The following is a 13,387-nucleotide window of genomic DNA, read 5'->3' on the forward strand; positions in this document are numbered from 1 at the left end:
AGGTCCTGAAACGGCAAGGCTACGACGAGGGCTGTGACATCTGGAGCCTGGGGATCCTGCTGTACACCATGCTGGCAGGGTAAGGCAGTGGCTGGGGCTGTCACCCCTGTCCCCAGTGTGCTCTGTGGGGACAGCTGTGCCTCCCCTCCTGCCTGGGTCAGTAAATCCTGGGCTCTCTCCTCTCTCCCCAGCTGCACTCCCTTTGCAAATGGTCCCAGTGACACTCCAGAAGAGATCCTGACACGGATAGGAGGGGGCAAGTTCTCAATCAGTGGGGGCAATTGGGACACTATTTCTGACATGGCCAAGGTAGGGTTTGATATTTGTGTTACACTCAGGGGTTGGGGTTACTGTGAGGCAAATTCAGAGCAGGCTGGGTGGGGGAGACACAAGAGAGAGAAGAAAACCAGCACTGCAGCTTCTGCCCCACAGATGTTCCTCACAGCAGTTTTGTTTTAGCTCTGCCTGTGAATATTTGCATGGAGAACCAACGTTGTGCTTGACCCTTGTGGAGTTTGCTGTGTTATACCCTCCAGACTTGCCAAAAGTATATTTCATACAAAAAGACATTAATGTCTGGGGACTTTAAACTTGGCCTCTGCATTTAAATCCTAATCTGGGGGCGAACAAAGGTGGGTTATTTTGCATTTAAATTATGAAATCTTCTAAAGTCTGACTTTCCAAATGCTACCTGTAGGATCTGGTATCAAAGATGCTCCACGTAGATCCTCACCAGCGTCTCACAGCCAAGCAGGTCCTGCAGCATCCTTGGATAACCCAGAAGGACAGTTTACCCCAGAGCCAGCTCAATCACCAGGACATTCAGCTTGTAAAGGTACAAAACCTGGAGTGGGAAAGCAGAATGGAAGTTTGGAGAGGTGTGAGCCAGGGCAGGCAGTTCAGACAAGCTGGGGGTTTTGGGAGAAAAGAAAGAGGAGATTCTTTCACAGCATGTCAGTGCAGGAGGGAGGCACAAATAGATAAGGAAGATGCTTCTGGCTTTGTTTGTGGATGTGGCTGCTCTGGTCCCCTTTGGCCCCTGAGTGACTCCTCTGTGCCTCTCTCCAGGGTGCCATGGCTGCCACATACTCAGCACTGAACAGCTCCAAGCCAAGCCCCCAGCTGAAGCCCATCGAGTCCTCTGTTCTGGCACAGAGGAGGGTGAAGAAGCTCCCCTCCACCACCCTGTGAGCCCCATGGTGCAGGAACAGCCTGGATTTTGCACACCTATGGAAGAGGGGGACAGGGGACGGGCAGGGTCTGCACAGGGCTCCCCTGGGGACTTGTTCTCAAAGGCCAAGTGCCTTCCTGCTCCTGAAAGACTGGCTCCTCCTCGTGTGGACTGATCTTTGCTGAAACAACTTCACTGTAAAACTTCTTTGACGTGTAAATTGTCGATTTTTAAAGAAATCCTTCTGTGTATATGAGAACTAAAATGTATAACTGATGTTAAGTGGCACTAAAAAGCAGCTCTGATTCACCCTTCCCTGTGTAGGGATAGGTATTTGTTGTCCCTACAGCATTTATTGGAACTGATCCTCCCCAACTCCACAGCAGCTGGAAGACTGTGTCACACTTGGGGTTTAGGCTTTGGGGCTTTTCCTCCCTCAAACCTTTGGATACATTTCCCAAAGCCAGCCCTGCAGCCTCCAGCCAACAGCACTCGTGTCCACCAAGGACCTCCCTCCCCCCGCAAGTCCTGTGTGTTTGTTCCATGTAAGGTGGATTTTGCAGCCTCTGTTTCTCCCTCTCTCCTCTGCTCCCCCAGCCCAGCCAGCAGCTCAGATCTCTGAAAAAAATAAACTACATTTTTTCCAAGCCCTCAGGTGCTCAGCAGGCCAGGACACCTCCCAGGTTTCCTCCTCACTCCTTCCCTGTGCCTCCCATCTCCTGTTGTCCCATCACTGGGGAGTTTGTCACCTCTACAGGGGGCTGATGACAGAACTTCCTCCTGGCAAAGCCGAGGCTTTGGGCTGGCTCTGGCTGCTGCTTTGACCATTTGGGGCTGATGCTTTGACCATCCTTCCCCTCAGTAGGAACCTCTGAACCAAACTACCCTTCATTTTTTAATTTAACTTTGTTCTCCAGTAACTCAGAGTTTCTTTCTGACTCGTACAATAAACATCATTCAGGGGCTGTCCTGTTACTGACTGTGAGCTGCAGAACCAGTGACCCTGAGCCTTTCCTGGGCATTTCCTGGTAATTCCCAGGTTGTTCCTCCTGTGTGCAGGGACAGTGCTCCTTGTCTGCCTTCTGGAAAAGCTGCAAAGCTTTTGATCAGGCCTTGAAAACCAGCAGTGCTGCTTAGGGCAGCCTCTCTCTACCTTCTCTCAGTGGGAGATGAGCAGAACCAGTCCTGGAATGAGGCAAGAACCAACAGGAATGGGGAATTTCTAACTCTTAGGACTCTGTGTGCTTATAGAAACAAACACTTGGAGACAAACTGTGCTAGAAATAAAAACCCTTGTCTTGGTTTTAAAAGGGACAAAAGTGAATTTAACTTCCACACATAAGGACATCTTTACAAGGAAAGCTACTTCTGTTAGCTCAGGTATTTAATAGTGGATTGGATATTTAAGCTTTTGTCCTCTAGGTCTGAAAGAAAGCTCAAGGGAGCAGAAATCCTGGAATCCAGCCTCAGATTGCTGAGTCTACCTGGAAAGAACCTGTGCACAAAGAACATATTGATCCAAAATCAAGGAGCCCGAAAATAATATTGAATAGCTCTACATAATCCTGTTTCTGTATAATACAGGTTAAGTGTTCCTGTTTTGGGGCATAAATCAGCCATTTTTCTGTTGTAAGGGGCTGACCCAGCTGAGAGGATGTTTCCCTTCTTCCCACTGTGTAGCTGTGCCTTTCCCTTGCTGACCTCTGTCAAATTCACCAGGACATCAATAGATGTCGTTTATGGCCTGGGAAATATTCCCATCAAGATTCAGTTTCAAACTGAAGGCCAGTAGCTTTCCCAGCAATCATCTTCTCTTTCTCTTTCTTAGTGAAACTTCACTGAACAACTGACCTGTGGTTTTAACTTTTTAAACTTGAATGCAAATCCCTCTCCAGGTTCCCACTTTTGAGTTAGTCCATGTAATTCTCTTTTCAGCATCTCTAGACATTGGTGGATGGGGAATTGTGCAGCTGGAGGCCTCCTGGGTGCCACCAGATCCTTGTGGTGGTCACGGCCGCTTCCCGAGGCTGCGGGAGGCTTTGGAAGTACTCGGGGACTGGAGTGAGTTCCGCGGGATGTGGGGTGGATGCTGCGCTTTCATGGAATATTCAACAATTTAATCCCTCTTTCAAGGCAAAGAAAACATTTAAAATATTTCAAGATCTTCTTTCGGCAGTACACGGGGGCTCTGAATAAAACCTTCACTCACGCCGGGGAAGCCGCAGGTCCGCTGCCACTCCATTCCTTGCCTCTGGTTATTAAAACATCAAGCTGTCTTAGTGGCTCGGCTCAGCCTCCCTCCCTTTGTGTGCCGCTGAACACCTGCCATTAATACTAATTCCACTCCGGAGGGAAACTCCCTTTCAGATATGCTTGTCTGAAAATAAATTGACATGTAAAAGGTCTCTTTTGTCGAAGTGCAGAGAAAGTGCGGGGTGAGGAGCCGACTGCTCACAAAAGGAGCCACTGACTTTAAATGATGTGTGGAGGGGGTGAGAAATGCGAGGGGTGGGGCGATGCTGGAACTGGGCTGGAGGAGAATCCCAGAGCTGCGACCTCTGTTTGGTGCTAGATTTTGATATTTGGGGTGGTTTTTGTCTAAATCTCTGCTTGTTTCAGGGTGAACGGCCAGAACCCCTTCGGAGAAAAGTATTTTTGTTTTAGAAAAAAATTGCTATTACAAATATCTGCAACCAAAACTAAGAGCAGTAGTTGTGGGCCCTTCAATTTAAATGTGTAATGAGCTCCTGGATTCTGTTGTTTTTTCTGGGACAAAAGTTTGTACCTCTTTCAATTAGGAAGCAGCAGAAGAATCCTTGGTTAGAGTGTTTATTCTGTCCTACAGCAGTATGAGCCAGCAAAATGTCAATATTTTTATTTTTAATAGAAAGAATGATTTGCAGTGAGCTCCTCATACCCCAGGGAGACCATGGCTCTCTCCTATGAAAACATTTTTAAGTCGGTTCTTTGGGCCAAGCTTTGGAGAGAGTGATACTGCTTGAAATCTGTGTTGGTGCTGAAATGACACAGCCCCACGACTGGGAAGTAAAACTGAAACCTTGTGGACCTGACATTCAGCTGCTGCTCACTGGGATTCTGCTTCCTCTAGAGGAGAATTAATTCACTTCATATTGAAGATCAAGTCAAAATATGTTCAGGGCTTGAAATAAGAAAAAAAAAGGAATTGTGGCAATTACAGAAATGTTCCAGATTTGCTGGTGTCGCGCCTGGTTTATCAAACAAGCTCTGGGTGCTGCTAAGCTCCAATGCCATCTTCCTTTTAAACAGCAGATGGTGTTAGAAACCTGTAACAGGTGGAAGCTCTCCAGTTTTATGTGAGAGATCAGAAGTAGCAGCAATTTCTGTTTCCCACGGGGTAGTTCCTTCCTGAGCTGAACAGCAAGCTGGCCCTTCGCTTGGAGAGTTCTTACAGAGGGGAAAACTTCTGAATTACACATATTCACATGAAAGAAAGTGATTCTGATTTCACTTATTATGGTTATAATAAAAGGAACCTGGTGATGGCCTCCATAGCCCTCTGCTAGCAGCTCTAAAAGAGAGATGTAGTGGGGGGAATGGGCTCTGTTTGCTGGTGTGCCTTAAAATCCCTCTCCAATCTGCCAGATCTGTTGGTTCCTTGTCTATAACAGCACTTCGCTTGCTTAAAGTGTTTTATAAACATTTAATTACTGCAGCTTTTGACTCAAAGCCAGCAATCTCTCATTCATCTGCTGCTTGCGAGGGTTGTGAAAATGGTATTCAAATCATAGAATTACAGCAAGGGCTGAGTTCAAACCCCAGCTAAAGCAGCCCCTGCATTGCTGGGATGTGTGAGCGCCGCTCGTCCACAGGGCCGCGCTTGCAAAGGGAGCGGCTCCAGCACTGGGATGGAGCCCTGGCTTGGAATGCACAGAGATCTGAGGGGCTGTCAGTACCCCAGGACACAGAGCTGCATTTTAATCATGTTAGGGAAACGAGATGCTAAATTCTGTCAGCTGGTGTGTTATGAACTTCTGAGGCAGGCAGGGAGTGCGGTTCTGTCTAGACCAGAGCCCTGTTTGATCCCCCAGCCCCGGCGTATTTGTTAAAAGTTGCTTTTTTTCCACCCACCAAACCACTTGGAATTTTAATATGTCTGCTCCACTCCAACTCCCAGCTCTGTTTCTAAAAAGGGGAAGCCCCCAGGAGTCGTAGGGTTTGTGACACCAAGTGAAGGCAGCAACTGAAGATAAAAACTTGTATAGGATTAATAATTTCTATCCGACCATCTGCCTCTTTCACCAGCTCCCTTTCCTGAACAGCACACTGTACCTGCAGAACTGGGTGTGCAGGAATAGAAATCAGTTATTTTCCATGAAAATCCAGAGCAGATGTGGTTGCTCTATCCCTGGCGGTGTCCAAGGCCAGGTTGGACAGGGCTTGGAGCAGCCTGGAGGGAGTGGGAGTGGGAGGTGTTCCTGCCCATGGCAGGGGATAGGACTGAGTGGGTTTTAAGGTCCTTCTAATCCAAACCCTTCTGGAATTTAATAAAAAAAAAAAAAAGTTGTTGGCTGGCTTGGTGTCTTTTGGTGGATCCACATAAACAATCACTGCTGGGCAGGGCAGGAAACTCAGAGAAGCTGTTCCTCTACAAGCTGGCCCTGATCTCACTGGCTTGAGGAGAAACTATCAAGGAGAAAACCTCCATCTGCACCTGCTGACCCCTCCAACCTTCACTCTCGTCTGAAGGCAGACTGTGAGCCCCTTTAATAAGCTGCTGGCAATCAGCCCCTTTTTAATGAGGCAGATCCCCAGTTTCAAGGCCCTGGATCACTCAGAGCTGCCTTTCAGTTCTGTGAATTGTGAGCACACCACGAGCAGCCACTCTCAAAGTAATCCCGGAGTCCCTTTTCCTGCCCTGTTTAAAGACAGGGTAGGGAGTCCTGTGATGTTTCATTAAAGCTGGCTTTTCTCCTCGTGGCAGAGCAGATTTAATCAGACCTGCCTCCTAGTTCCAGCTGCTGGGTTGGAGCGCTCTGATCTGTGCACTGGGTGCACGTCTAATTATGGAGGCAATTCCCATGGATACCGAGAAGAATTGCCTGTGCTGGCAAAAAATTATCCCAGCTGGGAAAATGAGGAAGGAGAATGTGTTGAAATATTCGGGAAGAGATCTCAAAAGTTTCTGGAAATGTAAATGAAAAGCATTTCTGGTTCTTACACCACAATGTGCAAATTTTGATTATTTTAAAACGAAGATATGGGTTGGTTTGTAAGATATCCCAAACTGCTGTTCTGCTACTGGAGGATTCACCAGCACCACAAATCTGTATTTCCCCCTCCTTGTTACCTGCATCCACTCAGGAATGCTCTCCACCTTCGCTTCTCACCTGTGCAGCAGCAGAGGAGTGTTTGGAGAAAATGTCCAACAGTTTGTTTCCATTAGGGCACACCCTGGGCGAGACAGAGTGAGGGCTGGTAATTCTGGTTCCTTCTGCAGTGCTGGGTGGGACCTGGGTGAGTTCCTCCTCTTTATGCCTCATCCTTCTGAAATGTATGAATTTAAATAACTTATTTTTGTATAAATTAGCGTTTGAAAGGTCTGCTAAAGACAAAAGAGCACTCCCTGGTAAAAGGAGAGGGGGAAATACCTGGGCAAGCACTGCTCAGATGTGGAAAATTAAACAAATATGATTTTAAATGATTTTGTAATTGTTCAGCTGCAAGGCCTCATGTTCAAACTGCATGGGAAAACCCAGATTTCTTAATTTAACTGCACACATTCAAATGCCTTTTTGAGGGTAATTTTTTTTTTTCCTTTGGGTTTGTTTGGAGATTTTTAGGAACATTCTAATCAACTCCACAATGGTTGCAACTTGTATTTATTTCACTAATTTCTCTACAGCAGGGGCTAAGACACTTTCCATGATGTTGCTGGCTAATGCAAACACACAGAATAAGGAAAGCTGTGGTACTATTAGGGTGTATTTCCATCTCTTTCTCATCCAGGGCACCTGCTCCCCTTTCCCTCCCCTCCTCCCAGTCTTCCCAGCTGTCTGTCTGTCTCATTTATGTCAATTAGAGATTCAATGCTGCCTGATTTAATTGGCCTGACTTTCTCCTTTAGCAGAAAGCCGAGCACAGGCCGGGCAGGCAGCAGCTCCTCTGCTCTCCGCTGGGGCTGGAGCTGGGAGGGCCGGGGCTTGTTTGCAGCACAGAGCACAATAACCTGTTTGTTACCCTGGCCAGGGACAGCCTGCTGACCTCCTAACGGGGATGGGACCCAGGCAGTGATGTCATTGGAGAGCTTGAGGGGAGTTCAGAGCGCTCCAGGAATTTGTGTGACCAGTCCCTCGCTGCAGGAGGGCTTTTAGGGGAGAGCTGGAAATCCCTGGCAGTGTGCAAGGCCAGGCTGGACTGGGATTGGAGCAACCTGGGACAGTGGAAAGTGTCCCTGCCCATGGCAGGGGTGGAACGAGATGAGCTTTAGTTCCTTCCAAGCCAAACCAGCCTTTCTGTGATTCTATGATTTGCTGTGCTGCCTTCTGCCAGGAGGTGACTCTGTGTGCCCTGAGGTCAGAGAGTGACAAAACTTCCCCAGGCTGTGGCCAGAAAGGGCTCATCCTTCTGCTTGGGTTTAACCACGAGTGAGGCTGACCAAAACCCAGCTTTTACAGAGTTTATGTGAGGGCCTGACCCGGTGTCCCTCTGGGCAGCAAACCTGGAAGCAAACCAGCCCTGACAAAATCTTTGCCACCCCTGTGCTCCCCCTCCCACAGCCCAATCGCAGGAAGCAGGTCTGACCTACTTCTCCTCCCCGGCTCCTCGCTCACATCTCCCTCACAAATTCCACCGCCGTCCTTCCCTCCCGACAGAAACGCGAGTTTCCCAAGGAGCTGGCCCGCGGAGGCGTCAATATTGAACAGCAACAGTACCATCTAGTGACCTGGGCTTCCCGGGAGCATCACTCAGCCGGGAACAGGGGATCTGTGAATTAGAGAGGCCAAGAAGGTCCCAGATTTGCAAACGAGATCCCATCTCTCGGTTCATTTGGATTAAGGAAACTAATCGTGCTGATGTTCCAGCAGTCTCGGGTTTTTTATCAGAGCTGAGTGACGCTTCCTCGGGAGCCGGTCCCGTTTGCCTGCTCCTGACTCTCCGCTGAACCCGGCCCTGCCCCACGCTCCCTCTGCTGGCAACCAACGCCTTGGATTTCACACGTTCCCAGCTCCTCGCACATCCACCCGCCCGCACAGCACCAAACCCCGGCTAAGGCAGCAGAGGAAACCGAGGGCTGTGCTAAGTTCTCACTCCCGATAAATGTGCACGTTCTCGCTCTGACGAGCCACTAGTGAAATCCTGAATTGGATGCGTGAAATAAATAGATACAATTCAATTTAATCAATCAAAAATAGGCCCAAACCCGAGCGTAAAGGGCGTGCTCTGCGCAGATCTGAAATTACACACTTGGCAGCTGAAGGGAGGAAATCAAATTAGAGCATTTCTTTCCCTATCAAAGGACATTAGTCCCGATCCAGGTCCATCACGCTCACGGTGTGCAGAGCTATCGCTGTCAGCATTCTGGCTGGCCGGGAGGAGGTACCGGGTTAGTGACGGGCTATGGCATATTCTGTGTTTGAGGTGACAACTTTTCCCTGCTGTTCTGCAGCACACATGTCCACGTCACCTCCGTCCCAGTGAAAAAAGACCATTGTCAGATGTGCAAAATGCACCAGGCTGGGGAGATCTGACACAAAAGCTGCACGGCAGAACCTCAGAGCCCAGACACGCTGTGAAACGCCACTGGTACCGCAGGAGAAATTGCTCTGCTGGCTAATCAAACACATCCCCTCCTCGCTGCCAGTAGTGCAGCACTGCCTCGAGTCCACTCAGCCTTGCTCGTGGGCTGATGAGTTCCTGACAATTTTCTGGTCTCAAATTAAACAGAAAACTAAATTAGCAAATTAATTGTTTGCCGTGTTTTTCCCTAGTCCCCATCAGCTGCCTCAGGTCCTGCAGCCAATCCAGAGCCCCTCTCTGCAGCTCCCAGTAGAAGGTGGAGCCCTGCACTGGGTCCTGCTATCTACCAAATGTCAGTCATGTTAATTTTAAATTACTTTTGTACAGCTTGGTGTCAAAACGATTAAAGCATGAAAAGAAAAACTGAACTAGAGGGAGGAAAGAGGGGGGAGAGAGAGAGAATGAATAATTTACCTTGCACTTACAGCAAGGACACTCGGATTTCCTTAATTCTTCAACTCTGAGAAGCCTGAAACTTCTATTTCTTCAGCTGTCACCTGCTCAGGACTGTACCCAAGGGGGTGCTCTGGATTGCAGAGGGGTTTGGGTGGGAAGAGACCTTAAAGCCCATGGCAGGGACACCTTCCACTGTCCCAAGCTGCTCCAAGCCCCGTCCAACCTGGCCTGGGACACCGCCAGGGATATAGGGGCAGCCACAGCTTCTATGTGCACCCTGTGCCAGGGCCTCCCTACCTTCTGAGTAAAGAATTTCTTCCTAATGAGGATCTGACAAGGATCTGGGATCTAGTTATCACCTCCTTCGTGGTCTGCAGGGAGGTGATAACTGCTCGCAGCACAATGCCGGGATTTCTCCTCAGTTTCTTTCCAGGAAAGGCTTTTTTCTCCACACTCTACTCCCCGGTTCTGCAATCACCGACAGGGACAAACCCACCCACCCACGTACAGACCTTTTCTCCCCTTCCCAGTGCTCCACTCCCAACTGGGTCTGCTCCATGACTCGCACGTACTGTGCTAGATAATTACATACTCGGAAAATACAGAAATGCCTAATCAGATACAGCCTTAAATGCACAAGAATTAGGGTTGTAGGATTGCAGAGTAGCATCCCTGGAGCTCTCTGCATCTGGTTCACACAACCAGCCCACGTGCACTGTGAAAATGTTGGGTTTGGGGCACAGACTGCTTTTATCTCCCTTATTAACTCCATCCATGAATTCTTTGTCTTGCCAGCTACTGAATGGTGTCATCAGTGGTCTTTGAAATACCATTCTAAATCCGTTGAGGCCAGGAGAACAGCAGAAAGATTTGTAAGAGGGCAACTCAACAGCACCAGAAAATGTGAATCAAGTTCAGCCACTTTTGTTGATGTTTCTGCTGTATCCGGCTTATCCAACAATGCATCTTCCTCTCATTACAAAGGGCATAAATATTGGGAATGATTGTGTCATGAGGGATGTGCAATGGAGTGCTTTGGTAGGTGATCACTAATGGGGCGACAGAGCTGTTTGAGAAATTAAAGAGGCTCAAGCCCCCACTGTAATGTATCCTGCAGGATGTGTGTGGGCTTGAACTGATTTGTCAAAAGCAAAGAAAACAATTTTACTAATGGGTGTTTTATGAAAAACCAGCATGATGCCATGGAAATTTCTGTGTGGTTTTGTGCTCTCTCCGTGGCAGCCATGGAGAGGAGACACCTTCTTCTACCTGCATTTTATTCCTTTGGCCTTAGCACTAACTGAGCCTTGCTGGATGCCAGACAGGCCATGTGGAGGGCTGAGGAGTGTGTTAGAAATATCCTCCTCCTCCAGAAGCACCTGCCTGGCTCCTGCAGCTTGTTTGCTTTGGTGGATAATCCCCGAGCAATCTCCACCTCACCACGTGGGAGCTGTGACTGGGCAGCAGCGCTGCTGGTTGAGCACAGGCACGGGAGTGTTTCTGTCCCTACCAGTGGGATTCCCTTCACATGTCAGGGTTTCCTCAGCCTCTGATTCACAACTACACCGTTTAAATTTTTTTTTTTTTTTCCCATTTGGGAAGCTCCTGTAAACTTCCCTCATCCTCCAGCAGAGACCTGGCAGAAGGCTGGGAAGCTGAAAAGCAGAGTCTCCTGCAGTGCCTTTCAGTGATATTTCAGTGACATCTCTTCAGATGCAGCGAGTCCCAAGTACTCCAGGCCCATAAACTCAGCTTTCCCTGGTTAAAATGTGCTCAGCTTTATAAAACTAACACCTTTTTTACTGGATTCTGCTAGTCTGGACTCAGCAGAATGTCTGCTTAGGGTTGAGTTACTTGAATAAGACTAACAATGCGAAATGTTGTCAGCCAGAACATCAAAAATACAGGTGTAAATACTGCCCTGGATCTGGGAATCACTTACAGCACAATTGCAAACCAAGCAGGGCTGACCCTGGCACTGGGGAGCCAACACAACTGGGAAGCTGGACAGAGATTTGATATTGGATCTGTTATCAAAAAACCACTTCCAGCTGCAAAATCTTTATGTACCAGTCATTAAATGGTTTCAAATTTTAAACAGTCTGTCAGGCGGGCAATTAACACCATTATTGGAACAAAATTAATCCAGAATAATTAATCTGGACTGAATTGCAGGACCCAAGATTTCTCAAGGTGTATCTTTACCTTTCGCAGCCACTCAGAGGATCCTGGCATTGGGCACGTTGTCCCTCACAGTTCTTGGGAACCTGGAAACAATCCATCTCAGCCCAAATTTTTTGAAGGAGTTGTTTTAATTTACTCCAGAGAAAGCTGCCTGTGTGTAAAGTCACCGATGTGCTGATGAATAATCGTGGAGCTTTTGTGTTTTAATATTTTGATGTTTAAGGGAAGCAGCGTGAGGCTGACAGAATAAATCCATGTATTTACAAGCTGTTCTGCACCGACTGGGGTACAAAGAGCAAAGGAATAAAAGTACAACAAAGAGCACATAACTAAAATATATGAGAACAGCTCATCTTTAACTGAGAGGTGATGGAGGAGTCTAAAGCCAAGAGATGATTCCTGGTCCAAGAGCTGGAGCTGCCCTTTCCAGTAGACCCTGAACTACGGAATTTAGAGCTAAAACCCAAGGAGAGGGACTTCAAAGAGATCCTCCCCCCTCCATTTACATTTGGGGTTTAGGTTTGTAAATGAAGCCACACAGGGATTTAGGAATGGTGTTAAGGAAATGGAAGCGTAGGAAAGGTGCTGGGCATCTAGAATCAGGAAATTTCTATGGAAATGCTTGGCTGCTAACAGGATTTACGGGTATCTCCTCACTCTAATGGATCTTTCTCTTCCACATAATTTCATTACATGTTGCCTGCCTTTCCTGTATAGCCCCAGCATCCCTGAAACTTGTGGATTCAGTGGAGGAAGGGGCTTTGGCATCAAAGAGCTGAATTGTAACACCAGAGAGGATCAAGAGCTCCACCTTTAAAGGGTAGCAAACTGGGAACCGGCAGAGCTGGAGAGAGGAGCTGGTACAAGGCACCAATCTGGAGAAGGCAGAGAGTGAGGGGCCTTTAACTGTAGGGCAGGATCACCCCAGTCCGTATCTAATGAACCACACGGTATTTACTGCCCGTGTTTGTGTATCACAGGCATTTATCAGCACACTCACTCTACCCTCCTGTTTCTTCCACTTTTTTTTTTTTTTTTTTTTTTTTCCTCCTCGTGGCTTGCATGTGTACTGTTGTGTCATTAAATAATTCAAATATTAAAGTGCAGACCCCAAAAGCCTCTCAGCTTGGAGACATCCTTCAGGTTAGTCTAACAGGAAGGAGTTTTACCCTCTACTGAAGTTGTTTGGAAGTGAGGTGAACAGCACGTCCACACATGGGAAAAAGGATAACTCAGTGCACCCAGAGGCAGGAAAGGCTGGACTCGGTGATCTCAGAGATCTTTTCCAACCTAACTGATTCTGTGGAAGCACCACGAATGTGCGAACTGGCCCGGATTCCTCCGTTCTTTCACTCACGCAATGTCAGCCCTTCCCCAGCGTCGGAGGCGGCCGGGCTCCCCCGCAGCCTCGGCAGGCAGAGGGCAGCAAAGGAGCCTGTACACGTTTTTTCTTTTTCTTTTTCTTTTTTTTTTCTTTTTTTTTTTTTTTTTTTTTTTTTTTTTTGTTCTCAGCCCGTTGCAGTCGGAGCTTTCCAGCCCGATTGTGCTAAAATGTTTCTGTACCAGCGTTTTGCATTTACCAGCCCGGCCTTCCCTCCCCCGCGCCGCCTCAGCCCGCTCCCAGCCCCCCGGATCCAGGGATCGCCCCCATCCCAAGGAACTGGGGGGGCAAGGGGCTCTTTTTGGGGGGTCTCTTTCCTCCCAACCCACCCCGCTGCGTTCCCCCGCTCCCCACCCGCCAGTTTTGGGGGTAGAGGGGCGCTCCCTGTTTGTGCGGAGAATAATGGGGGTCTGCTCTTCCAGACCCCAGGCTGTGAGGGGAAAAGGGGGGTCTGCTTTTCCAGACCCCAGGTTGTG

General features: G+C 48.3%; 1 protein-coding gene across 6 annotated transcripts in view; it reads left to right on the forward strand.

Moving 5' to 3' along the window:
• RPS6KA1 (ribosomal protein S6 kinase A1) overlaps positions 1 to 2,136 on the forward strand; it is a 29,989-nt gene extending 27,853 nt beyond the window's left edge. For all 6 annotated transcript variants that reach the window (XM_056509238.1, XM_056509240.1, XM_056509239.1 and 3 more), the window contains 4 exons: positions 3 to 79; positions 192 to 309; positions 698 to 835; positions 1,069 to 2,136. In XM_056509238.1, the coding sequence (XP_056365213.1) occupies positions 3 to 79; positions 192 to 309; positions 698 to 835; positions 1,069 to 1,191 (456 nt within the window). In that variant the 3' untranslated portion in view covers positions 1,192 to 2,136. The remainder of the gene's footprint in view (positions 1 to 2; positions 80 to 191; positions 310 to 697; positions 836 to 1,068) is intronic.
• The last annotated feature ends 11,251 nt before the right edge of the window (positions 2,137 to 13,387 follow it).

The sequence above is a fragment of the Oenanthe melanoleuca genome, chromosome 23 (genome assembly GCF_029582105.1).
Source record: "Oenanthe melanoleuca isolate GR-GAL-2019-014 chromosome 23, OMel1.0, whole genome shotgun sequence".
Taxonomy (NCBI): Eukaryota; Metazoa; Chordata; class Aves; order Passeriformes; family Muscicapidae; genus Oenanthe; species Oenanthe melanoleuca.